Source organism: Candida parapsilosis, contig 006110, assembly GCF_000182765.1.
Source record: "Candida parapsilosis strain CDC317 annotated contig 006110".
Lineage (NCBI taxonomy): Eukaryota > Fungi > Ascomycota > Pichiomycetes > Serinales > Debaryomycetaceae > Lodderomyces > Lodderomyces parapsilosis.
In genome coordinates this window covers 505,686-522,683 of record NW_023503284.1, presented here as the reverse complement: position 1 = coordinate 522,683, position 16,998 = coordinate 505,686, and the positions used below count along the sequence as shown (strand labels likewise).

General features: G+C 39.8%; 13 protein-coding genes across 13 annotated transcripts; 7 read left to right on the top strand and 6 right to left on the bottom strand. All coding sequences in view use genetic code 12, as the record gives it.

The window, feature by feature from the left end:
- Positions 1 to 938: 938 nt before the first annotated feature.
- CLB4 (B-type cyclin) lies at positions 939 to 2,936 on the top strand (the record flags this gene model as incomplete). Its single annotated transcript, XM_036812014.1, has 1 exon — positions 939 to 2,936. The coding sequence occupies one exon, from the start codon at positions 939 to 941 to the stop codon at positions 2,934 to 2,936; it is 1,998 nt and encodes a 665-aa protein (XP_036668393.1).
- Positions 2,937 to 3,336: 400 nt separating this feature from the next.
- On the top strand, positions 3,337 to 4,338 carry OGG1 (8-oxoguanine glycosylase; the record flags this gene model as incomplete). The annotated part of the gene is made up of 1 exon (XM_036812013.1): positions 3,337 to 4,338. One exon carries the CDS (start codon positions 3,337 to 3,339, stop codon positions 4,336 to 4,338), a length of 1,002 nt encoding a protein of 333 aa, XP_036668392.1.
- A 165-nt stretch (positions 4,339 to 4,503) lies between these two features.
- RPP1B (ribosomal protein P1 beta) lies at positions 4,504 to 4,839 on the bottom strand (the record flags this gene model as incomplete). Its single annotated transcript, XM_036812011.1, has 1 exon — positions 4,504 to 4,839. One exon carries the CDS (start codon positions 4,837 to 4,839, stop codon positions 4,504 to 4,506), a length of 336 nt encoding a protein of 111 aa, XP_036668391.1.
- Positions 4,840 to 5,592: 753 nt separating this feature from the next.
- On the top strand, positions 5,593 to 6,636 carry CPAR2_702430 (uncharacterized protein; the record flags this gene model as incomplete). Its single annotated transcript, XM_036812010.1, has 1 exon — positions 5,593 to 6,636. One exon carries the CDS (start codon positions 5,593 to 5,595, stop codon positions 6,634 to 6,636), a length of 1,044 nt encoding a protein of 347 aa, XP_036668390.1.
- A 188-nt stretch (positions 6,637 to 6,824) lies between these two features.
- On the bottom strand, positions 6,825 to 7,631 carry MAM33 (Mam33p; the record flags this gene model as incomplete). The annotated part of the gene is made up of 1 exon (XM_036812009.1): positions 6,825 to 7,631. The coding sequence occupies one exon, from the start codon at positions 7,629 to 7,631 to the stop codon at positions 6,825 to 6,827; it is 807 nt and encodes a 268-aa protein (XP_036668389.1).
- Positions 7,632 to 8,158: 527 nt separating this feature from the next.
- On the top strand, positions 8,159 to 9,064 carry CPAR2_702410 (uncharacterized protein; the record flags this gene model as incomplete). The annotated part of the gene is made up of 2 exons (XM_036812008.1): positions 8,159 to 8,197; positions 8,273 to 9,064. The coding sequence occupies 2 exons, from the start codon at positions 8,159 to 8,161 to the stop codon at positions 9,062 to 9,064; spliced, it is 831 nt and encodes a 276-aa protein (XP_036668388.1).
- Positions 9,065 to 9,191: 127 nt separating this feature from the next.
- Positions 9,192 to 9,536, bottom strand: ACB1 (long-chain fatty acid transporter; the record flags this gene model as incomplete). Its single annotated transcript, XM_036812007.1, has 2 exons — positions 9,192 to 9,428; positions 9,510 to 9,536. 2 exons carry the CDS (start codon positions 9,534 to 9,536, stop codon positions 9,192 to 9,194), a joined length of 264 nt encoding a protein of 87 aa, XP_036668387.1.
- Positions 9,537 to 10,117: 581 nt separating this feature from the next.
- Positions 10,118 to 10,969, top strand: PRE5 (proteasome core particle subunit alpha 6; the record flags this gene model as incomplete). The annotated part of the gene is made up of 1 exon (XM_036812006.1): positions 10,118 to 10,969. The coding sequence occupies one exon, from the start codon at positions 10,118 to 10,120 to the stop codon at positions 10,967 to 10,969; it is 852 nt and encodes a 283-aa protein (XP_036668386.1).
- Positions 10,970 to 11,005: 36 nt separating this feature from the next.
- CPAR2_702380 (Hsp70 family ATPase) lies at positions 11,006 to 12,943 on the bottom strand (the record flags this gene model as incomplete). The annotated part of the gene is made up of 1 exon (XM_036812005.1): positions 11,006 to 12,943. One exon carries the CDS (start codon positions 12,941 to 12,943, stop codon positions 11,006 to 11,008), a length of 1,938 nt encoding a protein of 645 aa, XP_036668385.1.
- Positions 12,944 to 13,139: 196 nt separating this feature from the next.
- CPAR2_702370 (uncharacterized protein) lies at positions 13,140 to 14,747 on the bottom strand (the record flags this gene model as incomplete). Its single annotated transcript, XM_036812004.1, has 1 exon — positions 13,140 to 14,747. The coding sequence occupies one exon, from the start codon at positions 14,745 to 14,747 to the stop codon at positions 13,140 to 13,142; it is 1,608 nt and encodes a 535-aa protein (XP_036668384.1).
- Positions 14,748 to 15,013: 266 nt separating this feature from the next.
- On the top strand, positions 15,014 to 15,799 carry CPAR2_702360 (putative tRNA acetyltransferase; the record flags this gene model as incomplete). Its single annotated transcript, XM_036812003.1, has 1 exon — positions 15,014 to 15,799. One exon carries the CDS (start codon positions 15,014 to 15,016, stop codon positions 15,797 to 15,799), a length of 786 nt encoding a protein of 261 aa, XP_036668383.1.
- Positions 15,800 to 15,817: 18 nt separating this feature from the next.
- Positions 15,818 to 16,333, bottom strand: CPAR2_702350 (chaperone; the record flags this gene model as incomplete). Its single annotated transcript, XM_036812002.1, has 1 exon — positions 15,818 to 16,333. The coding sequence occupies one exon, from the start codon at positions 16,331 to 16,333 to the stop codon at positions 15,818 to 15,820; it is 516 nt and encodes a 171-aa protein (XP_036668382.1).
- A 147-nt stretch (positions 16,334 to 16,480) lies between these two features.
- CPAR2_702340 (uncharacterized protein) lies at positions 16,481 to 16,900 on the top strand (the record flags this gene model as incomplete). The annotated part of the gene is made up of 1 exon (XM_036812000.1): positions 16,481 to 16,900. The coding sequence occupies one exon, from the start codon at positions 16,481 to 16,483 to the stop codon at positions 16,898 to 16,900; it is 420 nt and encodes a 139-aa protein (XP_036668381.1).
- Positions 16,901 to 16,998: the final 98 nt, after the last annotated feature.

The window sequence follows — 16,998 nt, the reverse complement described above, 5'->3', positions numbered from 1 at the left end:
TTGGTTCATTGGTTTGTTTACTTATAACTGTGAATGAATTGTTCGTGTCTTTGTGGTATTCTCGACATCTTTTCAAAATAAACACACACACACACACACACACACACATACATACACCCACATACACAAAACACCAAAAAGAGTAAACAAAACAAATGAACAAAAGTTGAAAGCTGTACGATCATACAAGCAGAAACACAATGAGACACAGAGTGAGTTGGAGGAGGAGGAGAAGCACACAAAACAGGCATACGTACACACACACACACACCTATGCACACACAGTAGGAATAATCTGCTAATAGTTCGTATAGTTTTCATATCCACTTCTTTTCCATCAGTCTCTCTTTTGATTTGTTCTCCTTATCCCTTCACAATTTCACAGATCTATTTGTCCTTACATTGCTAACACCTTCTTGATTCACTAGATCATTCTCTTTACAACCAAAGAGAAAGTGGTTAGAACAAATATCTACTATTGTCCAACTCATACGTCCTTCGCTTTTCAATTGTACTCACTAAACTTTACTACTACCAAGTAGCATCATCATCCAATTCACACAGAATACCATCACATATTACCCTCCACCTCAACCCACCTTTACATTCCTCTTTGACTTTGTATTATTTGTATTTGTCTTGTCTTGTCAACAACAAACTAGCATAAACAAAAGCACGAAAAAAAAAAAAAAAAACAAAAAAAATCACAACAATTCATCACAGAAACACCAAAACAATTCAAACTGTACACACAACACACATCAATTGTAAAAAGTTTCGCAACTCATTAACACCATTACCAGAACCACAACAGGTCCCGATTACCACCCTACACCCATTAGATTGATTGGAACTTGCGCTATCGACTGATTCTTTTTTTTCGGACTCTTTTGCATACCGTTATTGATTCCTCCTTCTATCATCACCACCACCTAATCATGAAGTCATATAAAACCATCAATGATGAGAATAAACTAAGTCGCCACCTCAAATCAAAGTCAGATATTCATAATCAAAACATGCATCACAATATTGGTGGTAGTTACAACAGTAATGCAAACACCAACAGCTCCACCAAAACCGCGTCAGGATCCAACTACAAGTCGACAAGATTGTCTGATTCACATTTGGGTTCACTACATAGGGAAGTGTTGAGCGATTTAACTGCACAAGAGAATTACAAATCCCGTGTCAAGTCTCAACAACAACAAGTATCACAACAAGCGCATCTGCATCTTCCATTACAACAGTCATATCCATACTCACACCACCAGCACAGTAGCAGCAATAGCAACAGCAGTATTGGCAGTGGGGTAGCTACATCAGGAGCTACTTTGAGTCAACCAAAAGTACAAATCTATAAACAAGCAACACAAGCTCTCCATCATTATAAAAAACCACGATTGGAGAGAGTATCGCATAGAGAATTTGGTGACGATTATACCGATGACGATTTGAGAAGTACGTCTGATGACTTGGCTGAATCTAGCGATGATAAAGAGAATAGGAATCCGACGCTGACACATTCTCAATTGCATTTACATGAACAACATAAACTCCAGCATCATCAACAGCATCAACAAGTCCAAGATCTTCACAATAGAATACATGATGAAGTTAGGTACCAACCGCTGCAGCATCAACAACAGCAACAGCCATTACGCTCACGCGACAAGTATGAAACGCACTTCAAGGAGGAGATTGAAGAGGACAGATTTACAAGTGAAGAGCTTGACGATACCAGCTATAGATTAAAAGAAGATGATGATGATCGCGAGTTACGAAATCAAATTGCCGTCAAACAAAGCATTACAAGAGACAGTATTGCAGAGCTATACACAAAGAATTTACGAAATGATGACGACTTACAAACAGAGAAGGAAGTTTCAATGGAGACTACAATTAGGCAAGACGACAGTCTGTCTATTCATGAACAAGAGGAAGTCCACCGCCAGCAGCAGCACCACCACCACCACCAACAGCAGCAACAGCAAGCTACCTCCAAATCGCACTCCCATTCCAACCGTCAGCATCGTACTGAAGCTGTCACACCCATGAAGCCGTTGTGGGATCTATCAATCAAGATGAAATTACAAAGAGTGGTTGATCAATTTTCAAGAACAACATTGGACGAAAATGATGAGGATACTTATGACGCCTCAATGGTTGCTGAATATGCGCCGGAAATATTCAACTACATGCGTAGTTTGGAAGAAAAGTATAAACCAGACCCGTATTACATGGATACAATGCAAGATGAGTTGAGATGGGGCATGAGGGCAGTATTGATTGATTGGGTGGTTCAGGTACATGGTAAATTCAACTTACTCCCGGAGACACTTTTCCTCACTGTCAACTACATTGATCGATTCCTTTCCAAACGTAAAGTTTCATTAAGCAGATTTCAATTGGTTGGCGCAGTTGCATTTTTCATTGCTGCTAAATACGAAGAAATTAATTGTCCCACAGTACAAGAAGTTGCGTTTATGGCCGATAACGCATACTCAATAGATGAGTTCCTCAAAGCTGAACGTTTCATGATTGATGTTTTGGAATTTGATATGGGGTGGCCAGGCCCAATGTCGTTCCTTCGACGCACATCTAAAGCTGATGATTACGATTATGAAACTCGAACTTTGGCTAAATACTTTTTGGAAATCACGGTGATGGATGCACGGTTTGTCGCATCGCCACCAAGCTGGTTGGCTGCGGGTGCACAATATCTTTCACGATTATTGTTGAATCGTGGTGAATGGACTGAAGCTCATGTCTTTTACAGCGGGTATACCGAACGACAATTGAGACCTTTGGCGGAACAATTGTTGGAAAACTGTCGATTTGCTGAAAAAAATCACAAGGCGATTTTTGAAAAGTATCTGGAAAAAAGATTCAAAAGGAGCTCATTGTTTGTTAAAGAGTATTTTGACAATTTTTGAACGACGTGACTGTGTACCGTGTTGGACACTTTGGCTAATATGTATTTGCCATCATTTGCATTACTAGAATTTGTATTATCAAACCATATCATGTAGAGTTGTGCGGCTGTTTTTTTTTCCTTTTTTGGGAAACTGACGCGTATGAATGTAAGCAGATAAGTTCTGAAGAAAATTTGAAATTGGAAAACATTCACTCTCCACTTCAACCAACTCAGTCATGACGATAGAACTTATATGGAACAAGCTTCCACTCAAGGAAGCAGAAGTGAGTTTAGCAAAAGTGTTGCGGTGTGGTCAAACTTTCCGATGGAAATGTATACATGATGTATGGTCATTTGCCATACTGGATCGAATCGTCTTGTTGAAACAAGATAAAGATCATATTTACTATTCCCAAGTGATGGCAGAACAGAAAAACAAATCAAGTGACGCACATATTGGTGGTGAAGCTACCCTTGACTTCATTCAGGATTATTTTGCCCTTGACGTGAAACTTATCGACTTGTATCAGCAATGGAAACAAAACCATAAACCATACATCACCACTGCCAAAGTGAAGCAACAATCGCCTTTTGATCTATTCAGTGGCATACGTACGCTCAGACAAGACCCGTGGGAATGTCTAATATCATTCATTTGCTCATCAAACAATAACGTTAAGCGAATCCTGAAGATGTGCGATAATCTATGTCTTCATTTTGGCAACTATATCAATGACTATGGTGGTATTTCATTCTACTCATTCCCAAGTCCACAACAGCTATCAACTGATGCTTCAGTCGAGACAAAATTACGCGACTTGGGATTTGGATATCGAGCCAAGTACATTTATCAAACAGCTTGTAAATTCACTGACAATGCAAAGTATCCTGATATAACACTCACAAAGTTGAACAACTTACGTCATGCATCCTATGAAGAAGCTCATGAGTTTTTGTTACAATTGACGGGTGTGGGGCCCAAAGTTGCCGATTGCATATGCTTGATGTCATTGGATAAATCAAATATCGTGCCCATCGATACTCATGTTTATCAGATAGCTGTACGTGATTTCAAATTCAAGGGAGGCAAATCAAAGACATTAAATAAGGCCATGCACGATAATATAAGACTGTTTTTTCAGGACATTTTTGGTGATTATGCTGGTTGGGCTCAGTCGGTGTTGTTTGCTGCAGATTTGAGTGATTTGAACAATGGTGTCAATGTTGTTGAAGTCAAGAAAGAAGAAGCGGATGGTGATGTGGTAGATGTTGGCGTGAGTGTGAAGCGGGAGATAGAAGACGAAGGAGATGGCACTCTACTCAATGAGAAGAAAGTCAGATTGACAAAGAGATCAGCTGTCACGGGGAACAGAAGTGCCAAGACATTGAAGACGGAAACATCAATCACTGTCAAGTCATAAATACCACACAGCGTTTACATCTCATTTGTATTAAATATCGTGTATATTATACTACATGAATTGGTAAGAAATGGTCAATAGTCATGAATCGTAAATACCCTGATCTTGAAACAACCACTTTCTTTCTATTCCTCACACTCCTCTACTTCTCAGTTGACACCCCGCTTAATCGAATAAACCGAATCCCATGTCATCATCAGATTCTTCAGCAGCTTCTTCTTCCTTAGCTTCTTCAGCTGGGGCAGCACCGGCATCACCACCAGCAGCGGCACCAGCACCACCGGCAGCAGCAGCACCACCAGCTGGAGCAGAAGCAGCAAAAGAGAACAACAATTCTTTCAAGTCTTTACCTTCCAAAGCCTTGGCGAAAACATCGGCCCAGATGGAGTCAACTTGAGCACCAGCAGCCTTGGTGATGGCTAATAATTTGTCGGAAGTAATTTCTTGCTCAGCATCAGCTAAGATCAACGCAGCGTATGAAATTGATGATTCTGATGACATTGTTGTATGTATGATGTGGTTGTATGGGCGGGTTGGACCAACTCTAGTTGTGTTTTTTTTTTTTTTCACTTTTGCCTAATTGGAAGTTGTGGTGCGAGTGAGTGTAGCCCTAATCACGTGACAGACGTCAGATTCATTTTTAGTGTACTCCTAGTTGAAGACGAGGAGCCATAAGATTTCTCGGACCATGCTCAGAGCAGCTGCGGTGTTAGCCTTAGACTTTTTATTGTCCTTGTGCCCTCAATGGTTGGACTTGTCCACAACTAATGTGTTATATGCCATATTCCATTGCACTTTGATCACAATTTTCAGCCCCTGCAATCTTTATAGACTCTCCATATGCCAATACACAGATCAGTATAGCGTCTGAGTATAAAGGCTGTCCTGGTTTACACTAAACCTATCTTGTGGCGCGTTCGTGTGGAAGGATCTCGATTAAAATCTCGCTTGCATCGACGTATCTTTGAGTTTAACGAAAAATGAAGAAGTTTACCGTAGCAAGTATAAGTAGAGGAATCGTCTGGTATATATAATCATCTTAAGGGACGCTTCTGCTTCTGCTGCGTAAATAGTCCATACTGAGTGTTGCTCTATCGAAATGAAATTTGTTGGGTAGAATCATCTTTTATCGGAGCTTGCAATAGTGATAACACAAAGCTGAGATCAATTCCCAAGTTCGTAAGACATCTTCTCTTCATCTGATCCGAGTGGCTATCTCTAGGAAGAAAGTAGAGTGTCAAGAGTCAGTCCCATATGACAACATTACAAAAAAAAACAGATCCACATCAACTTCATGATGCCGCCAAACCCTTGAATTTAACAAACCCGGTAAGGCTTGCGTTTCTTGGTGGGTCCAAATCAGGCAAAACGTCGATTATCTCCAAACTAATTTTGGGAAATTTTAATGACACTTACTATCCAACCACATACCTCAACCCAAACTTGTTCAACTACGAGCCATCATCTGAAAGGGCTAAGGATATATTACGAGGGAAACCATTGACATCAAATTCACATTTGACTTTACCACCAAGCATACGGAATAGTAATGTGCCAACTACAGGTAAGAACATCTTTTCGAAAAATCAATACTACAGCACATCACTATCTGTGATTACTCCGATACTAGTTGAACTTATAGACACTCCGGGATACAACCCTGACAAAACCGTTCCGTATCTTGAAGCATCGCTTTACACAAATTTGGATCGAGACGTATTGCACAACCTTGCCAATGAACCACGACGACCAGTGTCCACAAGTCCTCTTTTGGTGGCTAGCGGAGCTAGTGAATTGAATGGAGACGTTAATGGCTACTTTTTTGTCTACAGTGCAATACCAAGCTTTGCACCACCAAAATACAATGACGATCAAAGTGGTGGTGGTGAACTACCAAAAAATCATACATTCAACCTCTTGCCCTCAATCAAAGCAGCACTTAATGATGCGTGGGAAGAGTACATTTCATTCAAAGAAAATTGGAAAAAAGGTCAAGAAGATGATGTCTTTTCATTCAAGAGTGCCTTAAAAAGTTTTTGGAAAACAACCAATGATGCCACCACCAATGCATCTGCTGGGCAGCAAGCAACAACCACAACTGCAACTGCCAGATCTCCTCCAATTTGGATCATCTGTACTCATGTCAATAGTGACTTGGCTTCAGATCAATTGGTTTTAGAGGGTAGGAAATTAAGCCAAGAGTGGGATTGTGGATTCATTGCCCTTGATTGTTTGGATGACATTGACGAAGTCTTGTCATTGATGATAAGAGATATAATACAAGGGAAAAAACGGTAAAAGAAATGTGGGTGGAGGGTGTTTGTTGAATTATGAATAGAAAATGCTATGATTTTAAAGTTGGTGTGCTCTATCTCCTATAATTTTCATCTTCTTTCTCTATAGCTTTTGTTAATCTACATGTTTACCGTACTCATGGTATTACTAGTCTTTATTCCTATTATATACATGTTTCAGGTGAGTAGACATTAATTCAAAAATTTAGAAACAGCATTGAGCCAAGTTCTGTATTCGCTTTCTTCCTTGAAATCACTGAAAGCAACAATGAAATCTGCCAATTCATTATCAATTCCCTTTGCAACCAAATAGTTTTCAAATTCAGTTTGCAAGCTTTCATCCAACTCTGCAAATTTAGGGCCCTGGTATTTAAATTTGTCAATGAATTCATTCTCCTCCTTGATCGCCCTGATAAATGACTTTACATCATCCTGAACATTGACAAAGTCAATCATAAAAGAAGACTCTGTGTTTTGTAAAAACAAATTCAAAAACAAGCCTGTATTGTTCGATGGGTTTTCAACAAGGATCTTAACATTGCACAACAATTGATCTAATTGATTTGCCTCTTCTTCTAAATCGCCAGACTCTAAAGCTGCCAAATCTTCGGTAGGAATATCCGTGACTTCATCAATGTCAAAATAGACATGTAAAATATTACCTGTTTCAGCATCTTTTTTCACCAACTCAACACTAGCAGTTCCTGGAGTAGAGACAACTTCAAAACCACTAGTAGTCAAAAAATCTTGATACACTTGATCCAATTCGTTTGGTATAGCTTCGGAAATTTTACTCTCTGCTTTAACAACTTCGTTCAATGCCGACTCTGGTGTTTGATTGAAAGCAATTGCTGTTTGATGGAATGATCTAGCTAAAACAGGAACAACCACTCTAGGGCATGTTGACTTAAGCGCAATGCTTGATCTTAACCTCGATGATTGAGAGGCAATTCTCTTTACTGAAACAGAGCGTAATGTAGTTGGTAACGATTTCAACATTGGGAATTAGGGTTGCAAATGTGAGTTTCGGTGGAGTAGAACACCCTTCGATTAAAAAAGGGATGATTTTTCGAAAAGAGAAGGAGGAGGAGAGGGAATGAATGGGCGTGCGTGCGTGTGTGACCAAAAAGTTTGTCGCTACCGGGTTCATCAAGCATACACACTCCAATGCTAAAGAGCCCATGATGTTGTAACAATATATCAATGGAGCTTAGGTGAAGAGTATAAAGGAGAAGCAACTTTGGCCTTATTCTGGTACCGGATTGTTTAATTGGGGGAAAAGATGGTGCAATGTAACATCTCCTTCCCGAGATAGCACGTTGTATTAAGGATCATGTATTCCTTGACATGTCATCATCACAGGTTAAGCATTTCTCGACTCATTTTGGCCCATCCAGTTGGTGAATTTCAGTGTCTCGCAACCAGGTCCGTTGTCGATTGAACCAAAATCGATTCAATTTGTAAAATATACGCAAAATCACTCACCAGCTGAAAAATATTTCAAATGTGCTAATCAATTTATCCAGATGCAAGGAACCGAACCCACTTTCTTTGTGTCGTTAGTCGTATGTCTACAGTATTGAAGAAGAGCTCTGTGCTGCTCTCCCTTTGTTTTTCAAATCACTAACACTCGTATCTAGAGTGGTGCATGTGCTGGAACTGCTACTGATGTGGCATTTTTCCCCATTGACACAATCAAGACCAGATTACAAGCAAAAGGAGGATTCTTTCGTAATGGAGGCTATAAAGGAATATATCGAGGACTAGGATCATGTGTCATTGCATCAGCTCCATCAGCTTCGCTATTCTTTGTCACATACGATACGGTGAAACGAAAATTGCAGCCTTACGTCTCGTCACCCAATTATCGTCACATGATTGCTGCGTCCTTAGGAGAAGTTATGGCATGTATAGTTCGTGTTCCAGCCGAAGTGATCAAGCAAAGAACCCAAGCGAGTCATATGGGGTTGACTTCCAGTTGGTCAAATTTCAAACATATCATAATGAACAACAACCAACATGGCGGGATAATCAGAGGACTATACCGTGGTTGGAACAGTACAATCATGAGGGAGATACCGTTTACCATCATTCAGTTCCCTCTTTACGAGTGGTTAAAATTAAAGGCTTGGTCTTCAACTACTGACACTAGATTACAGCCCGTTTCAATGGGGTTAAAAGGGGCAATTTGTGGAATGGTGGCAGGAGGAGTTGCTGCAGCTCTCACCACTCCATTGGACGTTATCAAAACAAGAATCATGTTGAGTAACGAAAAAGTCGGATTTGTACATGTTATATCTCAATTGATTCGAGAGGAAGGTTGGTCCAGTTTTTGGAAAGGTGTTGTACCAAGAACGTGTTGGATCAGTTGTGGTGGAGCAATCTTTTTGGGATGTTATGAGCTAGTTCGTGATGAAATGATGAGATTATGAGACGAGATATAGAAGTGAAAGGAAGCTATTATAGAGATAGAAGTAAAGATAAACCGTAGCAAGTGTCGCAAAAAGACAATGTATTATTCCACTAGCATTGATACTCAATATACATTTATCTAATCCTCTAGTTGTTGTATTTGTTGATCAATTCCACTGCATATTCGATGTACTTCTTCTCAGCTTCCTCTTGTGGGGTTCCCTCCAAATCTTTCCAGCTTTGCCATTTGTACTTACCCTTGAAATCAAAAGTACCTGGCTTGTCTGTAGTATTGTCACCAACGGTAGCTTGCTTGTAGAGACCGTAGAGCTTCAACAATTCGTCATCGGATGGTCTTTTGGCCAAATTGGACACGGTATTTGCCTTTTGTATCTGTTAGTATTCCACAATTGAGTAGTTCCAGGGCAATTAATATTATCACTACCAATGCATCAATTGACATACTTTTTCTTCGAATTCTGCTGAAACCATTGTTATGTTTGGTGTGTGTAGAGTGGACACGTATACTGCTCAAGAATAGATGTATATCCAGTGCCGCTTTTTTTTCCTTTGCTGTCCCTTTCGTTTTATACGCTCCTCTACCCAACAAAATGTTGGCGAAGCTTCTAGCATTTTTCTCGGGGCAAATTGAGCCACAACACTCGAATCTTTTCAATTAAATGTTGTCTTCAATGTCGCCCGGAGATGATTAAATCTGATTGCAAATGAGAGAGATTTACAAAATAGATAACCCTTAGAGTAAATCTCATGCTAGTCTCTAGTCTCTCCGCAGCTTCGCATTGACAAAAGTTGTAAATATCACCCCTGAAGGGCCATCTTTCTCACACCCCTACTTCAAGTAATTATAGCTGTCAAGTTCTCACATATCTCAATGTTCGATTAAAGTGACACCTCTGTGGAAGACAAGTAATTGGTATCATATCTTCCACTCAGTTGGTAGCTCCTGGTTTGTTTGGCGAAAGAGCCTTTGAAAATTAAGGCCCAAACAATTTTGTAAAGTGGCGAAAAACCCACCATTCTAACCTCCCACCTGGTAACTTACGCAACCCACAATGTTTAGAAACAATTACGATAACGATTCTGTTACTTACTCGCCTACGGGTCGTTTGTTTCAGGTTGAGTATGCATTGGAAGCAATTAAGCAAGGAAGTGCTGCTGTAGGTTTAACATCCAAAGACTATGTCGTGCTTGTGGCTTTAAAGAGAAATGCCGAAGAATTGGGCTCGTACCAAAAAAAAATTATCAAGATTGATGATCACATGGGAGTAGCATTGGCCGGGTTGGCTCCAGATGCACGTGTTTTATCCAATTTCTTGAGAAAGCAAGCAATGCAGTGTAAAATGATTTTCAATCGCCCCATTCAGACTCAAAAAGCAGCTTTTACAATTGCCGATAAAGCTCAGGAAAATACCCAAAGCTACGGATCTAGGCCATACGGTGTGGGATTGTTGATTGCGGGGTATGACGAAACTGGAGCACATTTGTTGGAGTTTCAGCCATCGGGATCGGTTCTTGAATATTTTGGAGCTGCTATTGGAGCTAGATCACAAGCTGCCCGTACGTATTTGGAAAGAAATTTGGACGAGATCAGAAGTTCCGACTCAATTGAAAAGCTAATCGTACATGGATTGTACGCCTTGAGAGACACATTAAGTCAGGATGTTGAATTGACATTTAAAAACACGAGTGTTGCTGTGGTGGGTAAAGGTCAACCATATATTTCTTATGACGATGAAGATGTTCAGCAATGGCTCGACAAACTAGATTCAGTAACAAACGATAGAAATAGAGCTGACGGTGATGAGGAGAATAGAAATGAGGAAAGAGGTGAAACTGCTGGAAATGAAACCACCCAAGGTGGAGAAGAATCTGGACAAGGGGATAGGATGGATACAGATGAGTAATTAAAGTACTAAATTCGATTCTACTCTATATATCATTTACTGTCTTTGCTCTTGTTGCTTTATGGCAACTTTTTTGATTGCTTCCATGCATTCCTTCTGCATCTCGTTCAACTTGTCATTGAGCACCTTAGGATCATGGAGCTTCTTGTTGCTTCTTATATCATCAATGATTTCCTTAATTTTGTTGATATAACCCTGGATATTTTCTTTCTCCGACTTTTCCATCAATTCCCCGAATTGAATCAAAGCTACCTCGGTGTCTGTGCATAAAATCTCTGCTCTCGATGCATGTTCATAATACTTTCTCATCTCCTCGTCAGCTTCTTTGTTCCTGTTACTTTCCTCAATCATCTTCTGCACCTCTGCATCGGTCAATCCCACTTCGGTAACTTGTATTGACACGGTGTTTTGTTTTCCATAGTGTTGAGAGTCCTTTGGATAAGGAGTTTTATCAGATGCACTAACATTAATTATCCCATCCGCATCGATTTCAAATTGGACGGAAATTTGTGGGGTACCTTTAGGGCCCTGAGGTATATCGGATAATTTGAATTGACCAATCAACTTGTTATCCTTTACTAGCATCCTTTCACCTTGATATACTCGTAACTCAACACCTGTTTGGCCATCAACAGCAGTGGAAAACATCTGCTCCTTCTTGATAGGCACTGCCGAGTTCCGTGGTATCAAAGGACTGAATATTCCACCGTAAGTCTCGATTCCCAACGACAAAGGAGTAACGTCGAGTAATACCACATTTTTAACTTGACCCGATAAAACAGCTCCCTGAATAGCAGCACCAAGGGCCACGGCTTCATCAGGATTTACTGCTGTGCTTGGCTTTTTACCGAAAAGTTCCTCCACCACGTTTCGAATCTTGGGCATTCTGGTCATACCTCCTACTAAAAGGATCTCATCAATATCTTTGAACTTGAGTTCCGCGTCTCTAACACATTTCTTGACAGGTTCAATCACCTGCTCAATTACAGGCATTGACATTTCGTCAAGTTCCTCTTCGGTTAACCGGAACTTGATATGTTTGTCCTCATAAATGAATGGAATATTGATTTCAGTTTCTTTTACTTTGGATAGTTCAATTTTAGCATCCTCGGCAGCCTCTCTTATTCTCTGAACGGCTAGCTCGTTCTTTGACAAGTCAATGCCATATTTTTCCTTGAAACTGGCAAGGATGCGTTTCAACAAAATGATATCGACATCTTCACCTCCCAAGTGGGTGTTTCCATTTGTAGCTCGAACTTCAAAAACACCATCCTCGATGTCCAAGATTGAGATATCAAAGGTTCCACCACCAAAATCAAATACAGCAACGATTCCTTCCTTCCTTGATTTATCACATCCGTATGCAAGTGCAGCTGCTGTTGGCTCATTAATGACTCGAAGCACTTCCAACCCCACTGTTTTGCCAGAATTTTTAGTAGCTTGTCTTTGACTATCGTTAAAGTACGCCGGGACAGTAACAACTGCCTGGTTGATGTTCTTATCATCCAATTGCTTCCCAGCAATCTCTTGCATCTTTTGCAATATCAAACCTCCGATTTCTGAGGGAGTTATCTCACGTCCAGTTGAAGTTTTTAGTACCGCATCTCCTTGCTTGTTGGGGACTATCGAATAAGGAACATTTCGGATATCCCTTTGAACTTCATGGTCTTCGAATTTTCTTCCAATCAATCTCTTCGTTGCAAAGAAGGTGTTTTGTGGGTTGATCACGGCTTGCCTTTTTGCGGGTATTCCCACCAACGTCCTTTCGTCATCAAATGCCACTACGGATGGCGTTGCCCTTTTCCCTTCCTCATTTTCAATAATGTGAGGCTCTTTATCGGATCCTACATACGCCACTGCCGAGTTTGTTGTCCCCAAATCTATACCCAAGACATGTTTAAATCTTCTCAAAGTGTAACAAGGGTGAGCTCTTTTATATGTGTTCACCGTGGATCTCTTGACTGTATGTAGCATATCTCTATGTAGTGTAGTGGTGAAAAGAATTGCGAATGATGCGTATTATACTTCAATTGCTATAATTTGATGAATTACTTTCGATATGTTCTGTATGATAACGTCATAGTCTCAATCATCGCAGAGAAACTTTAAAATGCTACCAAATGAATTTTGATGTAAATCTATTTGCAACTATGTAGGCACTCCCTAAAAATCACCCAAAAACTATACGCCCTTTCTCCAAGTTGATATCAACATACTGGAAGTCCACATTAAATAACAAGTTCAATCCTATCATGCGAATAAACGCATTTACTTCCTGAATATTCGTAAACTGCCAAATGCGAACACGGTCGCTTTTAATAGTTTCGAATGTTCCGGATACAGTAAGAACATTGTAAAACAGCCCATCTGTGTTTAAAATCACTACAGGCTTGTTGTATCTCGTTTTTATAACGTGACCCCGTAGAGGCAGCAGTATATTGTTGTCTACTTCTTCGATATCAGTTACCCCAATAGCCTGTTCGAAAACAACTTTATGAACAAGAGCATCCTCTTTTTCGAGATGTTCGACAAATTGATCAAAGTCAAAATCGAAATCCAGTCCTTCATGCGGAAAATCCACCTTTGTCAAAAAGTTTAAATCTGTGCAGTAATCCTCGAATGATCGTATGTAAAGGATTTTAGCAAAATCTGTTTTTTTCCGTCCAGTCACCTTGCGATAGAAGTGAAATAATTGGAACAAATACGAAATCAGATGATGGTTGTTCAGCCAGTAGCCTAAGTCAGCTTCAAGCTTGCGACTCGTTAATGTCCCGTACTCATAACTAAAATAGACGTCTTGGTAAACTAAACACCATGGACTGCATACGGGACATTTCACCAAGCCAGGTACTTTAAGCCCAAAGTTGGACCATCCTGCGTAAACGACTTTGATTGCCGTTGCAAATAAAAGATAGGGATGAGCCTTGCATTTCCCACTGTATAATTTCAAAATGTCAAAATTTTCGACTATCATAGAATGCTCATCAACCACACGTGACTCCAAATTTTTAAGCAAAAACAGAAAGCCTTGTTTGATATAGTGCAGAAAGAAGCTAAGCTTAGTAGCATTATCATTCAAAGTGCTATACGTCTGAACAACGTATGCTTTCAAGTGCTTGTCGAGTAGTTTTAGCTTTCTCCTCAAGAATCGCCTTCGAAAATGGAAATCACGATAACTTTTGCTTTCAAGTAAGCTCAAACTGAATAGCATATTTTCTGCAGATGCTGGTGACACCTCTTGGGAGTTTATGCGTCGTATATTTTCGAGACCAATATTGTACAATTGGTTCGAAAGCAAATGTTCCACAACAGAAGCCCTGAGGAAATCCAAACGGGTTTGGGAATCTTCCATAGTTGGTTGAAGCTCGATACTCTCCAGTTTAATCATTTTTAGTAGGGTGGGTAAGTAGTTGGTGTCCAAACAATAACGTTGGTATTGCTCGCTAGTCCACGGTAAATTAGCCGGGCGTACCTTGTTGCTGCTCTCATGAGGCGAGGAAATGCTTGGTTCGTAAAGCTGTGCCATGGAATGTTTTAGTTCTAGCTCACATTTGTAAATGGTATGGCATGCTTTGGAATAGTCTATGGGTTTGTAGTCTACCTCTAATTCTGAATATATTGTTGCAAACATTCTTTTATATAGCACATTCCAGAAATACGGATGCAGTAGCTTCTGTTTTAACAACTTGTTGACATTGTACAAACTGAAAACATCCTTTATTTCTAGATTACCTACATCAACGATATGAAGTATGATATCTATGGGCAAGGTCAGCATCAATAATGGTAGGTATAGTAGTATGCATGTGAAGGACAAAAACGCGTCTGTATTTGTAATGAATTAATCAGTCGGAGAATGTCTTCGCTTTATCAAAGGGTATCATGAACACCGATAAGATGGTAGGTATTCGTTGTGCTCAATTTTGATTTCAGTACTCTATGTTTGTCTATTTGAAATTTTCATCAACACTGCACATTTTTGATTCTAGTTTTTTTTTTCGCAAAGATGGATGAAGTATTCAGGCATAATCTGTTGAACACGCAATGGGCAAGAGAAACAGAGAACATTATGCCAAGGGTAGCAACAAAAAGCCCAAGAGTGGAGCAAAGCTACTAGAGCCAAACACTGCTGGTATTTACGCTACGTGTCCTCGTGGAAAAGAAAAGCAATGTCGCCAGGAGCTCATGACTGTGCTATCTGAGAAAATCACTGAATATTTTGATCTCCCTGAGAACGACGATAACAAAAGTGAAGAAACAAATGCCTTATCTATAGAAGAAAAGATTCAACAAGAGCTTTCGGAAATGAAAGAGGCCGATAAAAATACTAAGGCAAACTATTTGCAACCAATTGATGTTGATATCGAATGTGTTGTGTTTATTAAAACGAGGAAACCAGTAGACCCAGTGATGCTTGTCGAGAAATATGCTCAGGAGTGTTATGATTCTGGTGTCAAGACTACAAGAAACACACAGAAACTCACTCCAATTAGCGATTCGTGTAGGGCAACTACGGATCCAGAGGATCATTTAAAAGATTTGGCTAGGCGAGTTTTGGCGCCACATTTCCACGCAAGGGATCGAAAACCAGTGAAGTTTGCCATTCAAGTTTCGAAAAAGAACTTTGATACACTCACATCAGAGGTAATCATCAAAGCAGTGGCTGAAACTGTGGGTCGTGATCATGGACATACGGTGGATTTAAAAAACTACGACAAATTAATCATTGTTGAATGCTACAAGAATAACATAGGTATGAGTGTTGTGGAAAATTACCTCAAGTATAGCAAGTTTAACTTGCAGCAGATTTACGATAAGGTATCAAGGTAGTTTCATATTATACATCACTCAATTATTTAATACATTCGCACTTGGTTCCACCTCCAACCATGCTAGCCAATCTGCCTCCAGGTGTGGTATAAGACCCATTGTATATAATTTGTAGACACCAATTGACATATTCATCAACTGAAAGAATATAAATCCCAACTTTGCCAAAAGGATGAGCAGTTGATTATCCTCTGTCTTTAATTTCAGAAACGTTGGATTGAGATCGTTAAAGATCGATTTGATGGGGTTCCAAAGCAACATCATTGTCATAGTAACTGGTATTATCTGTAGTGAGTTACCCGTCATGTAGCTCATGAACGCATTCATGGGAATAGACTTTGCTGGTCCAATTGCAAGCTCATATATCTTTTTTGACTTCAATTCATTCAAGCTTGCCTTTTGGTCTCTTGTTGTAGCTTGTCTAGTGTGTTCGAGTGGTTTGACATCAAATCCAGGTGGAGATGGTATGGTGTTTGCATTATCACGCCCTTTTATTTTAGATATCTTTATATCCTCACGCTTTGATTGTGCCATGTTCTCTTTACTTTTTGATTAATTCAGTGGTGTATTGTAGAATGAGGTCCAATTTTTGTTTCGACAAAAAAAGAAGTAACCAAAAAGGGCGGCGATTATTAAATTTGGCAATCATCTACTGTCTCAAGAAACAAACCAGCTTCGGCAATGGACTCAGCAGACTACAAAATAAACCCACTAAACCGAATAATTGGTCTTTCAGTTATATTATCCGTTGGATTCTTATTGGTCATATTAGCAGGGATATATGGGAACTGGTTTCCCATAGTAATTGGACTTATATTTTCAGTGGCATACCTTCCGGTGGCAATCACAAGGAGACTCAATAGCTTCGATCCATTTAGTGCACCCAGTACTAATGTATTGGCAGAACTGGGTCAATTCTTGACGGCATTTTTGCTAGTTAGTGGACTATATTTGCCGATTGTTTTACACCATTCCTACATTTTAACCACTACGGCCGCCGCATTGACCATAATCGGTGGGGTATTAATTTTCGGAACAGTATATACGTTTAGTCATTACTTTGATGAACCAGAAGACGACGATGGGTTGGGAAATTTATGATATCAATCATGTGAGATATTAAAGACAGGAAAAGCACGCTCAACGTTTGTCATGTAAACAACCTTTGCGGGAGATGGTGCCCTTATATGAAGAAGTAA